The 25,332-nt window shown below is 54.3% G+C and overlaps 1 protein-coding gene and 1 long non-coding RNA gene across 3 annotated transcripts in view; both read right to left on the reverse strand.

Moving 5' to 3' along the window:
• The window catches only part of LOC140627639 (CD99 antigen-like), a 32,776-nt gene extending 13,811 nt beyond the window's left edge, over nucleotides 1-18,965 (reverse strand). For both annotated transcript variants that reach the window (XM_072816072.1, XM_072816073.1), the window contains exons 1-5: nucleotides 18,825-18,965; nucleotides 3,651-3,683; nucleotides 3,165-3,209; nucleotides 2,360-2,407; nucleotides 1,613-1,681 (exon numbers count right to left, since the gene is read on the reverse strand). In XM_072816072.1, the coding sequence (XP_072672173.1) occupies nucleotides 1,613-1,681; nucleotides 2,360-2,407; nucleotides 3,165-3,209; nucleotides 3,651-3,683; nucleotides 18,825-18,891 (262 nt within the window). In that variant the 5' untranslated portion in view covers nucleotides 18,892-18,965. The remainder of the gene's footprint in view (nucleotides 1-1,612; nucleotides 1,682-2,359; nucleotides 2,408-3,164; nucleotides 3,210-3,650; nucleotides 3,684-18,824) is intronic.
• Nucleotides 18,966-21,172: 2,207 nt separating this feature from the next.
• LOC140627640 (uncharacterized) overlaps nucleotides 21,173-25,332 on the reverse strand; it is a 39,391-nt gene continuing 35,231 nt past the window's right edge. The window contains exons 6-7 of the long non-coding RNA XR_012026288.1: nucleotides 22,460-22,535; nucleotides 21,173-21,673 (exon numbers count right to left, since the gene is read on the reverse strand). This is a non-coding gene — a long non-coding RNA (uncharacterized lncRNA). The remainder of the gene's footprint in view (nucleotides 21,674-22,459; nucleotides 22,536-25,332) is intronic.

The raw sequence follows: 25,332 nt of genomic DNA on the forward strand, positions 1-25,332 counted from the left end.
ATAAGGGCCTGGGGCCATGCAGCTTTTCACATGATCCGTCTGGCAACCGTTTTCAGGCTCGGTGATGGTGTGCAGGAGGGATGCCCGTTTGCACAAACAGGTGGACCAGGGTGAACTGGTACAATTTGGACAATTTGGAGAAAAAAAGGTCAAAAACCAGAGCACACACTGACCTGAATATTTTGACTTCCAGAATCTCTTTTAAAAAATAAGAAACAGGGACACCTGGGTGGCTCAGTGGTTGAGCGTCTGCCTTCGGCTCAGGTCGTGACCCCGGGGTCCCAGGATCGAGTCCTGCATCGAGCTCCTTGCAGGGAGCCTGCTTCTCGCTCTGCCTGTGTCTCTGCCTCTCTCTGTCTCTCTCATGAATAGACTAATAAAATCTTAAAAAAATTAAAAATAAGAAACAAAATGTATTTTAACTTTATCCTTAAGAAAGAAGGCGTCTTAAGTTTGCTTTGGGAATCATCATTCTCCAGCATCAGAAGAAACCAACATTTTCGACATGAAGCATGTTCCAACAGTATGACCGTCATTAAAAGTCACACGATAAAAACGGCCAAACAGAATGGAACAAATTCTTATGAAATTTAATAAACAAACAACAAAATTAGGACAATACGAACAAAAGATTGACATTGGGACTTAGAATTCGGGGCATTTAAATTTACGCCTGAAACACTGGCGACCCAAACCACCAAAATCTTGGCGGTGGTATACAACATGGAGAATATGTGTATTTTTTCCATGTTAAAAATTAAACAAATCTGGGCAGCCCAGGTGGCTCGGCGGCTTAGTGCCGCCTTTGTCCCAGGGCCTGATCCTGGAGACCCGGGATCGAGTCCCATATTGGGCTCTCTGCATGGAGCCTGCCTCTCCCTCTGCCGGTGTCTCTGCCTCTCTCTCTCTCTCTCTCTCTGTGTCTCTCATGAATAGATAAATAAAATCTTTAAAAAAAAAAAAATTAAACAAATCTAAAGGAAGAAATGCACTCGGAATCGGAAGTCTTGACAGTCATTCAATTCAGAAAGCAGGTGGTAGTCAGATTATTCCAAGTATATCAGGATGTGTCAAAAAAAGGCAAAAGGGCTGAAAATCCACTAGCTACTCTAGAGAGAAACCAGGACCTCATACTTCTCTCCAAATCCATTCTATACACTGAGGGGCGCCTGGGTGGCTCAGGCGGTTGGGCGTCTCTGGATTTCGGCGCAGGTCATGATCTGCAGGTGGCGGGATCCAGCCCCACGTGGGGCTGTGCGCTCAGCGTGGAGTCTGCTTGGGATGCTCCCTCTCCTCTACCCCTCCCCGTGCTAAGCATGCTCGCTCCATCAAAAAAAATTATTTTTAACTGAAAAAATAAAATAAAATCTTCCATCGCATTTTTGAAAGAGTTCATGAGACCTCGCACGTCGATCGCAGGAAACCAAAAGGTCAAATCCTAACCAGAAATATCGTTTGGAAAACTGGTCTCCTGCTCCTGGAAAACCACCATGGCCTTGTGCCAGAGAGACCCCCACCCCCACCCCATGAAGCCCACGCTAATCTGAAATGACCTCTTCTTGACTGTAGCGTGAGACACGCACAGCACACCTCGCAGGGTAGGGGGTCTTACCAGAAGATCCAGGCTGGTTGGGGTTGGGATTAGGCTTCGGTTTGGGTGGATTAGGTGGCACTGGGTCATCTATTGGTAAAACACAAGCATTACCATGTATGTGTACTTTGCAGTCAGCAAAAAAGACCCTCAAAAAAACAAAAAACGAGCCAAAAAACCCAAAAACCCGCATCGGTTTGCCTACGGATGGTTTAGCAGACAGTAGACGTCGGTGGGAAGCCGTACACGGCCACTGCCCATTCTACGTGCCATGGCCCAGCTGCCCTACTTACACTTACCTTTGAGAAAATGGAACCTTTCTAATACTTCCACGCATTTCCGACAGAAATGAAAGCAGGTGTCTGGACCAGAATTGGAGGGACCCGGCTCCAAACCAAAACGCGGGGCCCCTCGTTCCAAGCGCACAGAGCATTTCAAGATGGCGGCAACAACACCCAAGGGAGCGACGGGCTCCTTGTGGGAGAGGGCACGGGTCCCACGGGCGGGGAAGGGTGCTCCCATTGACCTAATAAGTGGTTGCAAGGCCGACAAGCCTGGTTCTTTGTTGTTTTTTTTTTTTTTTTTAAATAAAAGCAAAAGCAGACCTGCAAAAGCCAGAAAGCCAACCACGGCCAACAAGACGCCACTCCCTCCGTGCGCGTGGTGGCCGCTAGCTCTTACTTCACACCTGCAAGGCTCTTGGGGATGATGACAGTCTGGTGATCACCAGCAGCTCAGCCACCCAGGAGACTTCCGAGAGGTACTTACTGTTTCCTCCGCCGCCGAGGGCGTCCTCCAGACTGAACCCGTCATCGTCTGCAAGGGAAGCAGGCCGTGAACACCCAGGAAAGGATTCGGGGCCCTAGACAGATGGAGGAGACCCTGCATCCCTGCCTCCCTAAACACTTCTCCGAGTATCTGACCCAAGTCCCAACACAAGAGTCAAGTCCCTGAAAGGAGCAATGGAGCAAAACAAAACCCACAAAACAGAAGGTCCCAATCCACGGCGCCATGCCTGCGGGCTGAGCTGCAGTTCCACGCTCCGCCTGCCAAGAATGTTATGGAAAAAAACCTATTAAATTAAGAACAAATTTTTTAAAAAAGCCAACAGTGGTAGATGTCCATGGTTTGGGCATCAGTTTTTGTCTGGGTGGCAAAGCAGGAGCGGATCAGACCCCCATTCCAGATTCCTGGCTTTCCTGAGAAAGACACGGGGACAAGGACTGGCAGGTGTGTCCTCGCAGTCGGCAATGGGGTTCACTCACGGGTTCTACGGGCATCTCAGCCCCGAAAATCGCTTCTCCTAGGAAACGAATATCCAAAAGCAGAGCGAAAGCAGGCAGAGGTGCTGCACAAGGGACCCGCGAAAGCATCCCCGAGGCACGTCAGCCCTGTGTTGCACAGAAGTCATGGGACTCTATGACCGGGTCACAATGTCCGTCCAGTAGGAACCAGTCTGCGTCCAGAGCCCCCGAAACCGCTCGTCTCTGTGCTTGTCTACGACTCGGGGCGAACAGGAGGGCACGCACCGCCGGGATCTCTCCCGTCCGTGCCACCCGCGTGTGCTTCTTACCAGGGCTGGGTTTCTTGGGGGGCGCCGTGGGCTTCTTGTCATTGTCTGCAGAGAAGAGACACAGAATCAGCAAGTCCTGCGGGTGGGAAGCGGTGCCAACTCTCAAGGAGTTGCTCAGATTGCTGCATGCAATTTGTAGAGTCGGCAAACGTCCAAAACACCACTTTCCCTGATTGCTCAGGCGGTGGCAGCGGTTGGAGCATGAATTCCGAGCCCGCCAGGACCCCCCATGGACAGGTGCGCAGGCGGACGTTGGCCCCGGTTTTCACTGAGACCAGGAGCGTGGGTGGGGGTTATCCCACCAGGAGGGTTAATATCTCCCACCCAGAGCGTCCGGATTTTCCTCGCCCTGTGTGACTCCATGAACTCCAGCACACGCGTCGCTATACCATGTTCTGATAAAACACTCATCCTCTGTTTTAAGTCAAGACTGTAACGGTTCACCTCCCATCTTATAAATAAATATTAAATTTTAAGAGGACTCACCGCCAAGGGCATCCGACAAATCGAAATCTTGACCTACGAGGACAAAGAGTGCAGTTAGAAATCGAGGACGTAAGAATGTAAAAATCAAGAAGAAAACACCCCAGAAAAGGGCCTAGGTTTCGTGATGCGTGTGGCATTGAGTCGCTCTTTAAAATGTATGGCGCAAAAAAAATAAATAAATAAAAATTAAAAATAAAAAAATAAAAAATAAAATGTATGACGCTTTCTAAAATATAGAGAATGTGTAATAGAACTCGTCATCTATCCGAGAGGCTCACGTCGACGGCGAAAATAAGACGCTAGTTCACGTCTGAATGATCTGGAAGTTCAGCAGCAGTGACGACAGTAGGAGAACGTGGTGATTTTGCCCGAGCGTCATTCGCGAGCAGCTGACGCTCTGAGATCATGAGTAACAATTTTCCATACGTGGTGGAAAAGACACACGAGCAGAAAAATCCCCTTTTACGACTGACTTCCCTGACTACACAACTAACACAGGTTCCTGCAGAACCACTAGACGACCCAAGAAATTTGGAGGAGTGTGCACGGGCTGTCTGGTCAGCGGCGAGGGCAGTGACCGCAGGCCGGACAGTAGCCGAGAGGACCAGACCCCAAGGGGGCAGCTTCCCCACCTCAGGGAGCGCTAGACGTTCAATACCCCACAAACGTGCCATGGGGCCACCTCCATGTGTTCAGGAAGGAACGTGCATGGGGCACGTTTCCGTGAGGCAGCAGGTGGAGAGTTTATCAACACCAAAGACCTCACTGGGCATGTGCATATACATGCGCGTGCACTGTGTGTGGGACTCCGTATGTGCCGTGGGTGTGAGCGTGTGCGTGCACTGCATGTGCGCATGCCTGTATATGTGCACACTGCACGTGAACCCTGCGTGTGTCTGCACTATGCACGTGCATCCATTTGCACTACAAGGGAGCACATACGTGTGCACTGCTGCATATGGGTGTGTGCACTGCACATGAGCCTGTTTGTGTGCATTGCCTACCAACACTATGTATGTACACTGCACTGAGCACACGTGTATACATGTGCACTTCACACGAGCATGTGTTTGTGTGTACTACATGAGCACATGTATGTGCACTGCACGTGAGCATGTGTGTACATGTGAACACTGTGTGCACTGCACGTAAGCACATGCGTATGTGTACATGTGAACACTATGTATGTGCACTGTGCGTGAACACATGTGCACGCATGTGCACTGCACGTGAGTACGTATGTGTGCACTCCACTGAGCACATGTGTATGTGTACTATGTGTGAACACTATGTATGTGCACTGCACATGAGCACACATGTATGCATGTGAACCGCATGTGAGCATGTATGTGTACATGTTAACACTGTGTATGCACTGCATGTGAGCACGTATATGTGTACATGTGAACACTTGTGTGTGCACTGCACGTGAACACGTGTGCACTGCACGTGAGCATGTGTGTGTGCACTGTACTGAGCATGTATGTGTACTGCATGTGAACACTGCACTGCACATGAGCATGTGTATGTGTACTACATGTGAACACTTGTGTGTGCACTGCATGTGAACACGTGTGAGCACTGAACGTGAGCATGCGTCTGTGCACTGTACTGAGAACATGTGTATGTGTACTACACGTGAACACTATGCACTGCACATGAGCACGTGTGTATGCGTACATGTGAACACTGTGTGTACACTGCACGTGAGCATGTGTGTACTACATGTGAACACCGTGTGCACTGCATGTAAGCACATGTGTATGTGTACATGTGAACACTATGTATGTGCACTGCAGTGAACACATGTGTATGTGTCTGCACTGCATGTGAGTACGTGTGTGTGCACTCCACTGAGCACATGTGTATGTGTATTACATGTGAGCACTGTGTGCACTGCACATGAGCACGTGTGTATGTGCGCTGCACTAAGCCCGAGTGTATGCGTACTACATGTGAACACTGTGTGTACACTGCACGTGAGCATGTATGTGTACATGTGAGCACTGTGTGCACTGTACGTGAGCACGTGTACACTGCACATGAGCATTTGTGTATGTGTACTACATGTGAACACTGCACGAGAGCACATGTGCATGCATGTTCACTGCATGTGAGCACGTGTGTGTGCACTGCACTGAACACGTGTGTGTGCACCACACATGAGCATGTGCACGTGGGCTGACCATGACCACTGACCTGGGACTCACTCTCCCTAAAACGTCCCCCTTGAGTCACCACAAGCAACCCGGAGCCCACTGTTCCCAGGACCCCCAGGTCAGCCAAGGGCAGCAGTGTCAGTGGCCCCCTCCTTCCCAGCCTCGTCCCCAACGCCTGCGTGACCCCGGAGGACGCGCTCGGCCCCACAGCAAGGGCTTGGCTTGCAGCCTGACCTGGGGGCTGGCGCCCCTGCAAGGTGGCCGTGGGCCGAGGTCACCATGCAAGACCCTGAAGCCTTCAGCTGGCATCATTGCAGCCTGGACCCCATGTCTCAGGATTCTCCCTGCCCCGTGCCCCTGGGGACCCCTGTGTCCTGGTCACGAAGCCACACCCTCATCACGTGCTCCCCACGAGGCTACAAAATCCCACCGCACCCTGCCCGTTGTGCGGATACCCGGAGGCCAGCTGCTCCAAGGCTGTGCCGACGTTTGCACCAGGGGTGCGCCACATCCTCATCAGCTGAAACCCCCCAGGGACAGTCAGGAAATCCAGTGATCCGACAGCAGGAAGCCCTCCCAATCTAGTTCTATCCGAATGCAACCTATCCGTCTACACAACTGGTCTACCCGTTGCAAGCCCAGACTGCTGACTCTGTGACATCAGGGGCGACCACGTCAGGGGACTCCCGGCTCCCCTGTACCCGCTGCTGCCCACACTGCCTCCTGGGGCCAACAGAGCCAGAGAAAACAGCACCAAACCACCCGGTTTGTCTGCCACCACCCAGACCCGGAGCCTGGGCCCCGTGTCCAGTGTGCAAGGCACGTAGCTCCCTGGTCCGGCTGCAAGTGGAGCCCTGTGCGCGGAAGCCTGTCCAGCCCCGTGGCTCCAACAGCCCTCCAAGCTGCAGATGTTCACGGGAACTCAGCGGTGAGTCACGCAGGGCGAGGCTCCCCCAGCCGAGCGGACACATGAGTCACCCTGATGGCACCACCTCTCCAGCAGCCCCTCCCGCCGTCTATCACCCAGTCATGCGGGGACACAGGCTGCGCCACGTGCCGTCCCCAAAACCCCCAGGGCGGGCGTGTGGGCGGGTACTCCGGACTGCAGATGCAGCCCTGCCTGGATCTCCATCCCCCCTGGATCCCTGTCTCCCCTGAACCCCCATCCCCCATGGATCCTCATACTTGCTGGATCCTCATACCCCCAATTTCCTTCCCCCTTGGATACCCATCCCCCTGAACCCCATTCCCCCCAATCTCCATCCTCCCAGATACCTGTCCCCCCTGAACCCCCATCGCCCCTGATCTCCATCCCTTCCTGGATCCCCATGCATGCTGGATCCCCATCCCCCCTGATCTCCATCCCCTCCTGGATCCCCATGCATGCTGGATCCCCATCCCCCCTGAATATCCATCCCCCCTGAACCTCCATCCCACCAATCTCCATCCCCCTGGATACCTGTCCCCCATGAACCCCCAACCCCCAATCTCCATCCCCCCAGATACCTGTCGCCTCTGAACCCGCATCCCCCCTGATCTCCATCCCCCTGGATACCTGTCGCCCCTAATCTCCATCCCTCCCAATCTCCATCCCCCCAATCTCCATCCTGCCAGATACCTGTCCCCCCTGAACCCCCGTCTACCCCGATCTCCATCCCCCCAGATACCCGTCCCCCCTGAACCCTCGTCCCCCCCGATCTCCATCCCCCCTGCATCTCCATCCCTCCTGGATCTCCACTCACCAGATCTCCATCCCCCTTGGATACCCATCCCCCCAGTTCCCCATCCCCCCACTCCGCACCTCCATCCTCCCCAGTCTCCGTCCCGCGAACCCAGCCAGAGTCGAGTCTCTCTGAAATTCTATCAGGACGGCGCACCATTGCAAACACAAAGCAGGACAGAGATAGTCGTAATAATAAATGACAGAAATGACAAATGACAGGATTCATATGAGGAACTTATGTGAATAATAATAGAAATAAACTATAGGTGTATATTCAGAAGAAATTATGTCTGTTTCATATATACAGAACAGAATCCTATATAGAACATGGAATAAAGAATAAAAATAAATAAATAAATAAATAAATAAATAAATAAATAAATAGGAAAAAAGAACATGGAATAAATGGTAGATATATATTTGGAATAAATAATATTTTTTCATATATAGAAAATATAATATTGTATGTAAAATATGGAATGAATTATAGACATACACGTAGATTATATTATGCATATTACATCTGATTATGATGTGCAGGATATTTATAATATGAACTCAGAAAACATCAGGTATGTAATGTTTTATAAGACTTATAATGTTTTAAAATAAATTGTGCAAATTGCTAATTATATAACTTACACAGGTCTTCTAAATCCTATAGATAAATTATAAGTCATAGAAATAAAATTTGAATAGGAACAAAATATCGGTGATGAATTATAGAAACTGTAAATCAGGTTATTTATGATCATACACAGAACTTACACATTTATAAATAATATGTAAAATGAAATACAAGTAATAGAAGTAAAATCAGAATACAAGTGAAACAAAGTATAACAGTTTCTGAAAGTCACTAATTATGCAACTTATAACCTATACACGGAATTCATAAACCATGTGAGAAACAAGTCATAGGATTAAAATATGATCATTTCTGATAAAGCACAGACGCTGGTTGCACGCGATCACGTGTTATCATTTGCACAGAGCTTATTAATTACATAAATACGTGAATAGAAATGAATTCCAGAAATACAAGGAGGACAAAACTCCACGACACATATTCACCGTAAAGGCTAGAAAGCGCCGATCGTGTCATTTGCGGACGTCACCCGTCCATGTAGACACAGACACCCAAGTCAGGGAAGGTGACGGGAGCAACAGCAAGGACGCAGGGAGGGGCTGCTCAGGTTTTCGCGCATTTCCTGGGAGGAGCAGCGTCGGTGAGTGTGCACAGTCGGTGGGTGTGCACAGACGGCCGCGGAGCCTCCTACAGGGAGGGGGGCCTCCCGGGTGACCACAGGGGCACAGGGAAGGCCCCAGGAGCGCAGACACCCCCCGAGTGCGCCCGTGTGAGCCCCGCAGCTCATGAGGGCGCAGGGCGTTGTGCCCCCGAACGGCACACGGTGTCACTTGACCTTCCCGCCTCGGGGACGCCCGGTCCCCCGGGCAGCGAAAGGCGCATCGCTTCGGAAACACCTCGGCGCACATCCCGCCCGTCCACCTGTCCTCAAGTATTCGCTGCAGACAGAAGGACAGCACGAGCGGGTGACGGCGGGTGACGGCGGGTGACGGCGGGCAGCGGGCAGCTCCCTCCCACGGCGTGAGCCAGCCCGTCCCCCGGGCGGAAAGCAACACTCGGGCGCTGAACCCACGGCGTCTCCCCGGCGCCCCCCACGCCGCCCCTACGGATCTATGAGTCCAGCTTCCCAGAGACACTCGAATTCACGACACCGCATGAACCGTCTTGCACAATGACTCAGTTGGCGGCCGCTGGCCGGTGAGCGATGAAGACCAAGGCGACCGGATACGGGCGACACCCCGACAGCGGCACGTGGGGCCCTGAGCACCCCGCGTGGCGCCGCTCAGCCGTGTCACCTCGCCGGCCGCACAGAAGCACCTGCCTCAGGACCCCCTGGCTCATCGTCTTGGGGACCCTCACAGCCCCGGGGGCCGGGCCGTGGCGGCTGTGCCAACATAGTCCTGATACGTGGGGCCGCCACCTGTGCACCTGCTTTTCTCACCATCTGGATGCCGCTGGCCCTGCCGGCCGGGACCCTCTGTGCCTGACACCCCAAAACACACCCGAACCTTCCGTTCACTCATTGCTGTGCCTCGTCATCGGTCACGGAAGGCACGTTCTACACATTGTCGGGATTGCTGCACACGGATGCTCCGCCGTCGCTCCTACGGGTACGGAGACATACGGGGTAAGGACCCCGCAGCCGTGGGTCGGTGCCCACCGGCGACTCGACCACAGCGCCTGGTTTTCTGCGTGTTCCGGCTTCATCACACCTCACTGATCGCTGTTGTTGACTCCTCGGCTCTGCCAAGCCCAGGGCACAAAAATGCAAAAGACGTGGCGCTGCGCAGACAATGGAGAGGACGCTCGTTGACGGCCCAGAGGCTGGGCGGTGACTTAGATACTCTGCACTTTCTGTGCCCGTCCCCGAACCCGGAGGGTCCTCATTTGGGAGCTCCAAATAAAGGTTAGCGGGCGGGCGAATTCACAAGGGTCGAATCCATCACTATGGAGGAAGCCCTGTCCGAACTTCTGTGACACCCAACACGTGTTGCTGTGTGTTCCTCAAACCTTTAAGCCCTACCCCCAACAAAGCCTGCCAGGACTCTGTGGGTCTGGAGTGAGAACCATAGCCTGAGATCACCTACAGTCCTCATTCGGATCCTCCCCTGCCCATACACGCCAATCCCTTCTTTGCATGCCAGGAAAACTCCTATTCATACCTCAAAGCCCCGGGGAAAATGCTGCCTCCTCTGGGAAGCCCTCTGTCATGCCTGCTGGACACCGAACCACGGACTTGCACGTCTAGCTTTGCTTTACAAAATCAACACCCCCAGCCTGAGAAGTCCTCTCTCCACTTTGTCAGGCTTCCACTGCTATGAAGGGCTGTCTATACATGGAAACTTGGTGGCCTTGGAGGTCCCACCTGCGAGGAGCCCTCTCTGACCCCCTGGGGGAGGGTGGTCGCTGCTCCCCTTCACCACAGTGCAGCAGAACAGATGTCTTGCTTGTTACTGCCCAGGAAGAGAAGAGAGGATGGGGGCCAGGTATCTCCTCCCCGGGCCCCCAGCACACAGCATGCAGAGAATTCAGATACCACCAGGAGTTCAATCTATGCTGCCTGAAGGCATGCGTGAGAGCCAGGGCCTGGGTGTGGGCATAAGCGCACAGATGGACAGGTGAGTGGGCTTGTGCGTAGATGCGAGAGTGGGTGGATGGATAGAGAGTAGACAGGCACATAAAGCTAGATAAAACAAAAAAAATGGTGTTAGTTATGAATAAATGATGGAGGATAGATGAAGCATGGGTGGACGGATAAATTAATAGATGGACAGGTAGGCAGATGGATGGGTGGGCAGATGGGTGGGTAGGTGGAAAATGGGTGGATGGATAGATGGATGGATGGATGGACTAATGGACAGATGGGTGGATGGATGGACAGATGGGTGGAGGGAGGGACAGGTGGATGGAAGGAGGAATGAATGGATGGATGGATGTGTGGATGGACTAATGGACAGATGGGTGGAGGGATGGATGGACAGATGGATGGATGGATGTGTGGATGGATGGATGGACTAATGGACAGATGGGTGGGTGGGTGGATGGATGGATGGATGGACGGATGGATGGATGGGTGGATGGATGGATGGAATAATGGACAGATGGGTGGAGGGATGGACGGATGGATGGATGGATGGATGGATGGATGGATGGATGGATGAGCTGATGGATGAGTGGGTGGATGGGTGGATGGATGGATGGATGGATGGATGGATTAATGCATGCACAGAGGGATGGATGGACAGAGCATGGAATCCATGAGGAGGTGAAGAAGCCTCAGTGACTGGTCTTGGGTACGCTGGCTACTAGGATTCAGAGTTCTGTTCCACGTGCAGTGCAGTTCCACTAAACATACAACAATCTCCTGTCTCCTCGTCAAGCCACATTACTGAGCGAGGCAGCTCCCTCTGTGGTCTACACAGCCCCACGTGGAGAGCTCCAAGCAGGTGCCAATGCCGGAGCCCAGTGGCCCCAAGGCCCAGGTCTGGCCATCCAACATAAATCTGACATCACAGGTAGGCCCGGGCAAGAGTGACTTCTCCAAGCTCCCAGGGGTCCCTGCTGTGGGGCCAGGCCCCAGAACTCGGATATAAGCCTCCAGTGGCCACTGAGGGCTCCTGAGCAGGTCTGCAATGGCAGCCATCGCCCAGGCAGCAGGACAGAGAGCAGAGGAGGGAGGCAGGCAGGGGGAGGATGAACAGCCCTGAGCCCAGGATCTTCTTCACCTGAACACTCAATAATTGGTTTAATATAACCAGTTTCCCCCACAACTTTATGCATTTTATCTTGAGCATTAAAAAACATGAAGTATTGTGAGGAGTAGTCCCCACAGCCGTCCTAAAAGCGCCTGATTTAAGTCCAGGGAAGACACTAGTTAAGGGCTGTTTCATTTATCTGAGAAAAAATGTCAGGGGTAGGGGTGTGAGTCTTGAAATAAAGAAAAGGGAAGGGGAAGGGAAAGAAATTACAAAGAAAAGGAAGAACGAAGAAAAAGAAAAAGGAGAGAAAGAAAAAAAAGAAAAGAAAACAAGGCAGAAATAGAGAAAGGAGCATGCATCGAGACTCAAAAAAAAAAAAAAAAAGAGAGACTCAGAAGATGAAATCAATAGGATCTGCTAATGGATGGACAGGGGGCGACGGAGCTGGCAGGACTGAAGGGTGGCTCTTCCTTCTGAGAGTCTGGGCAAATGGCCACATCAAAAAGACAGGAATGAAGGAGGAGGCGTAAGCCGAGGACAAAATAACGAGAAGTTCCAGATACAGAACATTGGAGACACCACGGGTGCAACCACATAGACCTGGATTAGGGGCTAACCTGGGGACAGTCAGGGCCGGGGCCTCAGGGGAGGGCGCACTGGCAGCCCAGGAGGTGGACGGGGAAGCTTCCTGACCTGTGGCAGGACACAGGGTGCCCAGCTAAGGCTCATCCTCCTCTCTGTCATGCCCGCTCCCCGACCCCTTCCCCGACTCCAGGCCAACTCCCTCTTGTCGGGAGGCAGAGAATCTGACCCACGCGTCACTCGGTGCTATGCTCATGACTCGCCAGGATGAGCCCAGCTGCTTTCAGAGCAAGGAGACATGTCCACCTCCTGGGGGCCATCTGGGACAGGCTGGGGCATCTGTCTCAGCTATGTGTCTAGCACCTGAGTCTCTGTCTGTCCATCCATCCTGTCTATGTATCGTCCATCCATCCATCGCTCCAATCTATTTATCATCTATCCATCTATTCATCATATCTATCATCCATCCACCTACCCACTCACCCATCCATCCTTCCAATCTATTTATCTATTATCCCTCTCTCCATCTACCCATCCACCCATTCTATCAATCAATCGATCATCTATCATCCATCCACCCACTCACCCATCTACCTACTTATCCACTCATCATATCTGTCTGTCCATCTATCTATCTATCCATCCATCCATCCCTACATCTATGTATCTATCCATCCATCCATCCATCTACCCGAACATCCATCTATCATATCTATCTGCGCATCTATCTAGGTAGCTAGCGATCCACTGTACCACCCATCTACCCATCTTATCTATCTATCCATGCATCCATTTCCCCATCTATGTATCTGTCCATCCATCCATCCACCAACCCATCCACCCATCCATCCACCATATCATCTATCTACCTGTGTACCTACCTATCCATTCTATCCATCCATCCATCTACCTACTTGCCTATTCATCTATTTATGAATCCATCCATCCATCCATCCATCCATCCATCCATCCATCTACCATCTATCTATTCCATCTATCACCTATCTCTCAGCATGTATTATCAACCTATCCATCCATCCACCCATCAAGTGTACTATCTCGATCACTTATCATCGACCTATCAGTCATCAGTCAATCCATCCTCTATCTCACCCTTCAAGTGCTACCTCTCTCCAGCCAGGCCACAAGTCCTCACGCAAGCCCCCCAGCAGGAAGGAGGAAGGGGCCACGGCCTCATCTTTCACGCAGCGTCCAGCCTGGATCTGAGCAAGAGTCAGCTGTTCACGATGACCTCCCGCTCGCTGGGACCCCAGCGTGTTGTTCCTTTCCTGCCACATCATGTGGTGCTGCCTCACATAGCCGACTCTTCCCCTTCCCATCTCCCTTCCTCCTGCTGGGGTGCCCTGGGCTACACTCTGTGCTGAGTTTGGGCCAAACACCACAGTTTCCATTCACACTGAGCACAGAACCCACACCTTCCTCTAAGAGAAGACAGCTAACAGCCTCAGAAGGAAACTGGCAATACCAACGTTCTTCCTTCATACTGACGAAATGGACCTGCCTCCAAGACCCTCTGCCCCCAAGACAACGTAATCTGTTTATTCTTTGTCCATGCATAACACGGGTCCACGGTGCACCCCGGCAGATGGATGCATCCTCCATTCTGCAGCCCTTACGCTTGCCAGGGAGCAGCAGACCAGCACTCAGAGCCTGTGGTAAATGCAGCAGCAAAGGGAAGCAGCCAGAAATCTCTGGCCGCATAGTCTCAGGATGAGTAATGCCTTGCAAAGCATCGGAATGCAGCCTCTCCTCCGGTACTTCAGCCGCCCTTCTCAGGGACGGCAGTTCATTTGAGAACTTAAAATCACTATTTCAGAAAGCACTTGCTTGGAGTGACTGTGTTGCCCCTCACGCAGATCCTGATACGCTGCAGTGTGAAGGCGCCTCTTGAAAACAGAGGGGACCATCCAGAACGTCCAAAGCAGAGGGGACCTACCCGAAACTTGCAGAACGGAGGGGAACCATCCAAAACTTGCAAAACAGTGGGGACCTGTCCAACACTTGCAAAACAGAGGAGACCTGTCCAAAATTTGCAAAATGGAGGGAACCTATGCAAAACTTCCCAAATGGAGGGGGCCTACCCAAAACTCCCAAAATAGACGAGACCTATCCAAGACCTCTAAAGCAGAGGGAACCTATCCAAAATGTCCAAGCAGAGAAAGGAACACGATTTGGAGGGGCTCTGGGTTGGCACGGGCGTTGAAGCACTGCTGCCTGCCCTCCAGGGCCACAAACGCAGGTGGTGTCTTGGCCCAGCCCACATGGACCCAGAGGAAAAACAAAAGCCTCAGAGATGCTTACTGGGCGGGGCCTGGGCGGGAACACACAGGTGCTTTCACCTCCAGGGAGTTTTCTTCATTTCAACGGTCTCAGGCCACACAGGGAACTCTTGCCCCGTTCCCCCACCCCCAACCCCCCGTGGGTCCCAAGGTGCCACCGGAGAAAACACCCTGGTTTGATGGCTCGCATCTGCCTCTCTCTGCCTCGGAGGTGGGGGGGGGGGGGTGCAGGAAAAAGGAAGTCTCTGGTTTCCTGCGTAGGGGATTTTAATAACCCCACTAGCCAGCGAGCAAGTGTGAGCACACCAGGGATAATAGCAGGGCTGAGTCATTCCGAGACAAAGCTGAAACACTCCCAGGTGCCATCTCCCCAAACTGGTCTAACGACCAGGCAACGGAAAAACAAGAAACTCGACAAAGACAAGTGCTCCGTCCCCCTTTGAATTCACTCAGTGTAATCAGGAACTTTGGAGAGTGACCATCTCTCATCCAACACACCCGCACACACGGGGAAGGGCGTCGCGTGTTGGGTGGCGAGCCACGTGAGGCGCCCAGAGCAACGCGGCGGGCCTCCCAACCTGGCCCGTCGCCCCCAGCGGGGCTTCCTGCCCCTCGTACCTCTGTCACAAAGCCGTCCCCGTGGGGAGAAGGCTTGTCGCCTCGTGACCACCACCCACGACACGTTTCCTGCCCCCTCACAGATTTCCCAACGGATGCCACCAGCAGGAAAGAGTGGGCAGGCACTTGTTCCGCGTGGACTTAACATGCTCCCTGGTAGCAATCCTGACTCGCGGTAGGCGTCCTCCCGAGACCTTTAAAAAACCATCCCTTGCAAGAATCAAAGGACGCCCCAGTGTCTGAACCAAGCACATGCAGACGCAGGGACATGTCTTGTGCCCCGTGTGTCTTTCCGACCCCCACAAAGGCCGGGCATCCTAAAAAGCACTCCTCCCACGTCTGGGCATCCAAATAATCCCACTTCGAGCCGAAATGATGACTTTTTAATTTTTAATTTTTTTTGAGGTAGGCCTTCTGTGGGTCGGATCTCAAACTCAGCCCTCCCCCTCCACCCCGATCGAGACCTGATTGCAGATCAAGAGTCAGATGCTCAACCAATGGAGCCAGCCAGGTGCCCCTGGGATGCTGAGTTAATTCTGTAGGAGTCTTGGGGCTCGCCGTATGTACCAATCTTTTCCCCCTTAAAGAAGCCACAGAGCGTTGGAAAAGCTCAGTAGGTGGAAACACTGCGACGCCCACGTGCGTGGGCTGCTCAGTGTCCCGCGGGGAAGACTTCTGCTGACAAAAGCGCCGGATTCCATGCGTGAAAACCAGCTCAGGTGGCATTGGTCACACGGCTCCCCGAGCCACATCCACTCCTGAACGAGACCAGGTGGCCAAGAGACAACCCAGATGAAGGGGGAAAATATCTACCAAGGTCAAGTGTTTGCATAGCTCGACATGCAAAAAAAATAAAACATAATAATAAAAGGAGGCGCCAGCCTCGTACACCGAGAACGGGAAAAGAGCCCAAGCACGGAGGCCAACAAAGCGCAATTAAAAGTTTTATCAGAGCCCAAAGGGCAGGCCCCTGCGGGCAAATAGGCGGACCCGAGGAACCCCATTTCCTGTGCCCGAGGGAGGGAGGGCAGAAATGGGCATGCAGGCTGCGGAGACCGGAGCCACCAGGACACTGCCGACGCCAAGGCCACGGCGTCCTGGGCGCTGCGGGCTGCTGAGCGGAGTCCCTGTCTCGGCTACCACAGGCCACTGGCAGCCCGCCCCCAGCTGTCCTAACTCAAAAAAATAAATAAAAAAATACATAAACAAGAAATAAAAATCCAAAAATAAATAAAATTAAACGACCCTAGGCACGTCCAAGTGAAACGTGAAATTGCCTCTTCCGGGTCGTTCCCTCTGGATCCCGCCTCCCATTCCCATGGGAATCTCTTGAGCAAGCCAGGAATCTCGGCCTGGGGGGTGGTGGGTCCCGAGGACTTTGAAATGCGCTCCTCCTGCTCCGGGCTGTTAAAAGCCAAGGTCTGTCCCCAGGCTCCAGAGGGCAGCATGCAAAGCGAGCCAAACACCTATTTCTGTAGGAAAGTGTGCTCGGAATTGAGCCGAGAACACACTTCCCTAATGGAAACCCGTTGGCATCCTTAGGGCACCTGATTCCTACCCCCCAGCCCCCCCAGGAGCACCAGGATGGTGGGTGAGCGGATGGCGTGTGCATCACCGCGTACTAAAGCTCCATCCTAAAAAAAATAAAAAATAAAAAATAAAAAATAAAGCTCCATCCTCCCACATTTCTCTGCTTTTTTTTGGGGGGGGGGGATGGCGTGTGCATCACCGCGTACTAAAGCTCCATCCTAAAAAAAAATAAAAAATAAAAAATAAAGCTCCATCCTCCCACATTTCTCTGCTTTTTTGGGGGGGACGAGGCTGGCTCGCCTCTCCTCCTGCCCTCACCCCACGGCCCCCAGCAATGTCACCCGTGTTGCACTATCTGCATAGAAATCAGGTAATTCCGGGATAACCAAGCTGCGGGTTTTTCTAAAATAATAATAATCATCATAATAATAATATAATAAAATCACGAAATGACTTCTGGGGCCCCCAAGGATATAGGGCTGCCCCAGATCTGTGATGCTTTTCCCTGGAACCCCGGCACACGAGTGGGGGGGGGGGGACGTGCTCAAAGAAAACCGCAGGAACAGACACCCAGACCGATGGGCGAAGGCGCATTGCAAAGAAAGCAGCACCGAGACCGCCTTACCAGGGACCAAAAAATTAATTAAGTTGTAATACGGTAAAATAAAAAGCAGCCAGGGCCAAAGGAAAAAGGGTATTTGCATAGGAGGAAAGAGGGAAACCGCAGAGCCAGCCGGGGTCCCCCCCGACAAGCGCCCTCCCCAGCAGCTGTGAAGTGCTGCAAGATGCTCCCCCCAGACCCACCACAGCGCGCGGGGCGTCCTGCGCATCCACACACCCTCCCTGCAACACCCAGGGAGCCAAGGGCGCCAAAGTCCAGGCCTCCCCCCGCGCCCCGCGCCCCGCCCTGACCTGGAGGTCCCCCAGAGCAGGAGCATGCCCAGCACCACCGGGCCTCCCGTCGGGGTGCGCGGCGGCACCATGTGTCCAGGTCCCAGCAAAGCTGTCCTGAAGCTCCCGCGCGCTGCGCAGCGCACCGTGTGGCCTGAGTCAGCGGGTGGGTGGCTGGCTGGGTGCACGGGGGGGGGGGGGGGGGGGTAGCGGGGGGGGGGGACAGAAGCCAACCCAGGGGCGGGGGCGGCTTGAGCCTTGCCACGCCCCGCACAATCTGAGCTTTCCTTTAGAGACGACAGAGAGAGAGGGAGAAAGGGGACGCCAACTTCCACTTAAAAAGGAGAGCGAGTGGACGAGGCGCAAGGCTCAGAAGCAGGCCCGGCTGCTGCGTGCGCAACGGGGGGGCCTCCCCTGCGCCTGGGGCGGGGGGGTCTGTGCCGGGGGCGGGGGCGCACGGGCAGGGCGGCCGCTCAGGACGCGGGTGTGCCCCGCGCGCGCACGGAGCCTCCCCCCCCCTCCCGCGGCCCCCGGCTCGGGCACCCGCCTGCGAGAACGTGCCCGGCGCTCGCGGCTGCCCCAGTCCCCCACCCCGCTGCCCGCTGCCCGCTCCCCGCTGCCAGGCCGCACAGCCTCGGCCAAATTTAGGCCGGGAACGCAGGGCGTGGCTGCGCGCGCTCCAACCCGGCCGGGGCGCGCGGAAGGGGGGCGCCGGGGGACGGGGGGCGCACCCGGGCCGCTGCAGGGGCGCCGAGGGGCGCGCGCGGGTCCCGGGGCCTCACTAGCACCAGCGCCCACGCGCGGCCCCAGCGCCGCCAGCTGTCGGAGCTGGCGACTTCGCAAAGACCCGCCCAGGAAAAAGTTGGAGGAGAGTTTAGGCCGCGTCCCCGGGGCGTTGGCTGCCCGCGGGCACGCGCGTCCCGGCCGCCCGGCCGCCGAGGGGAGGGCCCGGGGGTCCCCGGGCGCCCCCGGCCGCCCCCCCAGCGCGCCCCCGCGGCCCTCCCCGCCGAGCGCTGGCGCCGCGCGCGTCCCGAAGCGGGTCCCCGGGCCCCGCGCCCGCCCACGTGCGCCCCCAGACGCTCACCCCGGGCGGGCCGCAGGGTGCCCAGCAGGCCGAGCAGCAGCAGCGCCACGGCGGCCCGACGAGCCATGGTGCGCCCGGCGCCGCGCAGGACCGTCCCGGGAGTGGGGCGAGCGCTGGGCGGCGGCGGGAGGGCCCGCGGGGCGGGGCGGGGCCGGGCCGGCGGGGGGGCTGTGGGTCCCGCGGCCCCGCCCCCGGACGGCGCCGGGCGGGCCCCTCGGGGGAGGGGCGAGCGCGGGGGCGCGGCTACCCCGGGCGGCGCGGGGGCGGCCCGGGATCCCCTCCCCGCTCGCGCCCCAGGGCGGCCCGGGAGACGCCAAGACTCTGCTTCCTCCCTGCTGGGACACCGGGGGCCCCCCACCGACCCCAAGGACCCCACAGGGCCGGGCGGGGGCACGGGACCCCTCCCCGCTTGGAGAGTGCGGGTCCCCCCACCGCCCCAAACACCCCAGGGCGGCATGGGGAGGCCAAGACTTTCCTTCCTCCCTGCTGGGACACCGGGCCGCCTACCGCCCCCAAGGACCCCACAGGGCTGGGCGGGAGCACGGGCCCCCTCCCTGCTCAGGAGGTGGGGTCCCTGCCTGTGTCCACCTCCAGCGCCTGACGCTTCCCCCCCGCGTGGAAGAAGCAAAGAGAAAGGACACTGGGAGGACTTCCTCCCTGCTCCTAAGGGGTGGGGACAACGTGAAAGGCTCTCCTTTGCCGGGAAAGCTGCTCCCCTGCCCCCCCCCCCCCGTCGGTCCCCCCTCCCCTACCCCAACCCCAGTCTGACGGCACAGAGCCTGGAGCTCGGGTGGGGGCTTCGGGCCGGGGCAGTGGCCCACTCCCCAGCGTCAGGGGGGCTTCCCTGGGGGGCGTCCCAGAGCCTGTCCCCACCCGACCTGGGGTAGGTGGGGGTACGGAGGGGGGCCAGGAAGCCCCTCCCTTTCCCGTTGGGAGCAGCTGGCATGCAGAGGGACTCTGGCGGGGCCTGGCCGTGTCCACTATCCACGTTCTCCCGAGGCGTTGGCTCAGGTTGTGTCCGTGGGCCCTCAGGGTACAGAACGTGCCAGACCCAGGGGGCCATAGCCCAGACGGTTCCCGCGGGCCACCCTGCGCCCTACCCGCCTCCCCTCATGGCCGCCTGGCTGCACCCCGCAGGACCCCGGACCCCTGCTCTCCCCGGGCCTCCCCGCACCTGTCCAGCTGTGACCCACGGCCACCTACAAGGCGGCAGGCATCCTGCACCCCCCTGGGGCAACCACACGGACACTTACCTTTAAAGGGTGGCTGTCGGACCCTAGGCACCTGGCACCCGGAGGCCTTCTGACCCTATGAACCTGGGGGCCTTGGCCTTACACACCTGGAGGCCTTCTGACCACACACCTGGAGGCCTTCTGACCACACACCTAGAGGCCTTCTGACCACACACCTGGAGGCCGCCTGACCACACACACCTGGACTGGAGGCCTTCTGACTGTAGGCACTTGGAGGCCTTCTGCCCCACACCCGGAGGCCTTCTGACCCTATGAACCTGGGGGCCTTGGCCTTACACACCTGGAGGCCTTCTGACCACACACTTGTGGAATCCTTTTGACCGTACACACCTGGAGGCCTTCTGACCACACACCTGGAGGCCTTCTACCATACACACCTGGAGGCCGCCTGACCACACATACCTGGACTGGAGGCCTTCTGACTATAGGCACTTGGAGGCCTTCTGCCCCACACCTGGAGGCCTTCTAACCACACACTTGTGGAGGCCTTCTGACCACACACACCTGTAGGCCTTCTGGCCATACGCACCTGGAGGCCTTCAGGCCGTACGCACCTGGAGGCCTTCTGCCCCACACCTGGAGGCCTTCTGACCACACACCTGCGGAGGCCTTCTGACCGTAGACACCTAGAGGCCTTCTGACCACACACACCTGGAGGCACGGAGGTATCCTGTTTTCTAACAGCCAACGGAAACCCGGTGATAAGATTGTGCTTTCAGAACCATGAAGACAATGGAATCATTTCTCAGGAAAACCCAATAATCTGCCTCTGAAGTCAACCTGAGTTGACGCCCAGCCAGAGACCACCTGCCCTCAGCCCCCACGCCTGCCGTCTAGACACCTCTCTGCACCTGCCCCTCCATGCAGCCTGGACTCTGCCAGCGCGCACCTCCCTCCTCCCTGGCCACAGCCTTGGGACCCGTAGAGACTGTGTGGACCCCGGGCCACGGCAAACAGGAGGGTCTTCTGGAGCAGCAAGGGGCTGCTGGGGCTGCTGCAGCCATTCTGTCACCTTGAGGAGGGCAGCAGCATGAAGGAAACCACATGCTTTGTGCCAAAGTCAAAATCCAAAGAGCCCTCCCCAACCCAGGGAAGTTTCCAGTTCAGCCCTGTCACCTTCAGAATAGAACCTCAACCTGAACAATCTTTCACCTCTGTCCCTCGGGCCGCACCGCGGCTACAGCTGCCCTGTTCGCACCACCCTTAATGTTCCGGCACATTCTGCAGGCTGAGCGTCCGTTTTATCCCGGAGAGACTCGATCCCCATCACCAGCGAGAATAAATATGCTTTGTCACTTGCGCAGTGAATGCCAGGCCTTGACTTCCTTTCTTTCTTTTTTTTTTCATTAATTTATGTTCATACCCACAGGCATTCTGAAGACTTCTCTTTCTAATTCATGCAGTTGACTTTTGCCTTTTTTTTTTTTTTTAAGGGCTACCTTCCTTGGCTCAAAATAAAAATTTCCATCATTTTTTGCAGTTGCTCTGACATCCAGAAGCTCGAAGCTCCAGAATAAAGATGACATTGATTGAAGCGGCCTCGGGAGCTGTATGCAAGCACCACAGAGCACGTCTTTGAAGGTCGTAAGGTGTGATCTAGAGAGGGAGGGGGAGAGGGAGCGCCTTTGGAACGGGCTTCTTGCTCTGCCGAATGTGTCCTACTGATTCCAACTCGGGACAGGATGGAGGTCTTAGCATTTTGACAGTCCCCGTGCACACGCCTACGGACTAGCCCGTCTCCCACCTTCTAGGGAGGATCCTTTGCTGAGCACGGGGCTCTGTTTACTGACATGGAAAATGGGTCTCAACGGGACCCCAAGCACCCAACAGACGGAGAAAAGGAAACTTACAAAAGCAGAGCAGCAAAGACGGGATGCACGGAGGGCGTGAGGGCGGCAGAGAACCTCTGCGGTCAGAAGAAAAGTTTGCAGAAAGGGAAATCTGTCTAGGGAGGAGTCCCTAAAGGAGGCCTTTCTGGGGTTGCAGGAGACTGGGGGCTGTCCCCATCTCCTGGAGGGGGGAGACTCTGTCCCCACTGCAACCCAACATGGGGTGGTGCCTCCTTGGGGCCCAAGGAGCCAAAAGACACCACCAAGCCAAAGAACAGGAAAAGGAAGGGTTTTACTTGCAATTTCCCCAAGTGGTGTCTTCTCCAAACCCCAAACCCAAAACCCAAAACCCCAAAGCCAGGTGACTTTGAAGCTGGAGGTGCATGGATGATCACAGAAGGGATGAGGACCCGCTCACAAATGGGTTGTCGAGGGAGGGTCCCGGAAAGTGTGGACCGGGGAACGCAAGAGAAGGAGCTAAGCCAGGCGTTTGTGTTAGCTGGGGATGACTCTTAACCTCACCCCGCCAGACACTCTAGGGTGTGGACCGTACCTCTCAGAACCAAGAGGGCCAGCAGCTCTTTGTCCACTTGTGCCGCTCGCTCATTGGCCATAGCCCACATTGCACCCTAGGGAGTGGATATGGAGATACAGGTATAAATTTTTTTTAATTTTTATTTATTTATGATAGTCACACACAGAGAGAGAGACAGGCAGAGACATAAGCAGAGGGAGAAGCAGGCTCCATGCACCGGGAGCCCGATGTGGGATTCGATCCCGGGTCTCCAGGATCGTGCCCTGGGCCAAAGGCAGGTGCCAAACTGCTGCTGATCCCTTTTTTTTTTAATTTTTTTAAAATTTCTATTTATGAGATACAGGTATAATTGTTAGGGTTGGCAGCTCGCTTCCAGCCGGGAGACTTGTTTGGATGGGGCAGTTGTGAACTGTTAACAGCAGTGGGTGGATATTAGCAAAGCATTCAGGGTGTCCACCGCAAGACATCAAGGGACACCCGAGTGTGGTCACTAGCAAGCTGGGCTCCTTCAGAGCGAGGGGTTGCTCATCAAACTGTACTGTGCTGTTACTTAACTCATCTTGGACCTTTCCCAGTCTGTGAGCTGACACCGTGTGTTATGGGTTGTGGATTCCCCCCCAAAAGATATGTTGAAACCCCAGCACCTGGACATAATCCAGAGTACCTGTGAATAAGATGGAAAGAAAGAAGGATGCATATATGGATGGATGGGTGGTTGGATGGATGGATGGATGGATGGATGGTTGGATGGATGGATAGAAGGATGGATGGATGGATGGATGGATGGATGGATGGATGGATGGATGATGCACAGATGGATGGATGAATAGATGGAAGGATAGAGGGATGGATGGATGGAAGGATGGATGGATGAAGGATGGATGGATGGATGATGCACAGATGGATGAATGAATAGATGGAAGGATTTAGGGATGGATGGATGGATGGATGGATGGATGAATGGATAGAAGGATGGATGGATGGATGGATGGATGGATAGAAGGATGGATGGATGGATGGATGATGCACAGATGGATGAATGAATAGATGGAAGGATTTAGGGATGGATGGGTGGATGGATGGATGGATGATGCACAGATGGATGGATGAATAGATGGAAGGATAGAGGGATGGATGGATGGAAGGATGGATGGATGAAGGATGGATGGATGGATGATGCACAGATGGATGAATGAATAGATGGAAGGATTTAGGGATGGATGGATGGATGGATGGATGAATGGATAGAAGGATGGATGGATGGATGGATGGATGGATGGATGGATGATGCACAGATGGATGAATGAATAGATGGAAGGATTTAGGGATGGATGGGTGGATGGATGGATGGATGATGCACAGATGGATGGATGAATAGATGGAAGGATAGAGGGATGGATGGATGGATGATGGATGGGTGAATGGATGGATCTTCTTAGCTTCTAGTCACACCAAATCTTATCCACCAGACTATCTCCTAATATGTGAATTATTCCCGGTTAGTCAGTGAAAATCACACATTTGCAATCTGGTGCCTATAGATTACCCTGAATCACATCAGCTCCACTGCACTTTCAAACTTTAATTTTTGATCTCTGAGCCTGGGCAGCACTAGACCTTTGGGCCAGGTGCATTCACCAGGGCAAAGCCCCTCAGCATGTCCCTCCTCTGAATCCCCACCTACACAACTCCTGCTCCCGTCCTCAGCCTCGTCTCCCCCAAGCTCCTTGGGAGCCCTCTTCTCATTGATTCCTTAGCACACTCAGCCCCTCAACAACCACCTGAGGGCCCTCTCTAAGAGATGCAGCCGTGAAATCAAGCAGCTATGGCCCTGCCTCAGAGAGCAGTGTTTAGTTTTAATAGCCCTTGATTTACGTGTATTTATTTATGTTTATCAGAGTCTCCCCAAAGTCTTTGAGCAGTCTCATTTTTTATTCTATCTCAGCACCTGGCTGAGAGCCCAACACACAGAGGCTGCCTTTCAGATGCTTAATTACGTGATTGAATGCAAGCAAAACAAAAATGAGCTTGCCACGAGGGGCTGAGCATTTAGATAATGAAGCTTTCTTATCATTACCTTTATCCTACAAGGGCACATGCGCACACACAGACACGTGCACAGAGTACACATGGCTATAAATGTCCACACGTACGTTTGTATGTACACCTCCATCCATCCATCCATTGATCCATTCACCTTCTATACATGCAAGACTACACATTGTCCTTCCCATATCCCTTCTACATTTTTCCATAAGGGACTTTGATTTTATTGATGTTGGCAATATGGTAGCTAAAAGACAATTTCCTCATTCTCCCTTGCAGCTGGATATAGCCAAAAAGTAAGTTCTGCTCAAAAAAATAAATGTAAGCAGAAATTGTTGGAGAAAATGTCTGAAAAGTTCCTTAAAAGATGGATGGATGGATGGATGGATGGATGGATGGATGGATGGATGGCAAGGGGCCCTTTTAGTTCTCTCCCTGCTTTGTCTTGTCCTTGCCTGGAATACTAAAATGATACCTGTAGCCCCAGCAGCCAGCCTGGAGAAGGAGGTAACCTAGAAGATGGGAGCCCCTCTTGAAGGATGATACAACATAGAGGGAAAAAACAGCTGTGGTTGTTGGTCGCACTGCAGAATGGCCATACCAGCCCTAATCTGACTCTCTTGACTGCATTTATGGGAAAGAGAAGCAAATTCTCATCGTATCTTTTTTTAAAAGTCATATTTGCTTCAGTCTTATTTAAACCATTTTTTTTTCTTTCTGGCCTTTGTTACCAGAGGTCGAGCCCAGTCTATAGTGGAGACCTGCTATGAGTTCCTTACGGGCAAACAGCTAAGAGGTGTCTGGGCATCATACTTGGTACCTGTTGAACACATGTTCAAGAGAAA

The sequence above is a fragment of the Canis lupus genome, chromosome X, assembly GCF_048164855.1.
Source record: "Canis lupus baileyi chromosome X, mCanLup2.hap1, whole genome shotgun sequence".
NCBI lineage: Eukaryota > Metazoa > Chordata > Mammalia > Carnivora > Canidae > Canis > Canis lupus.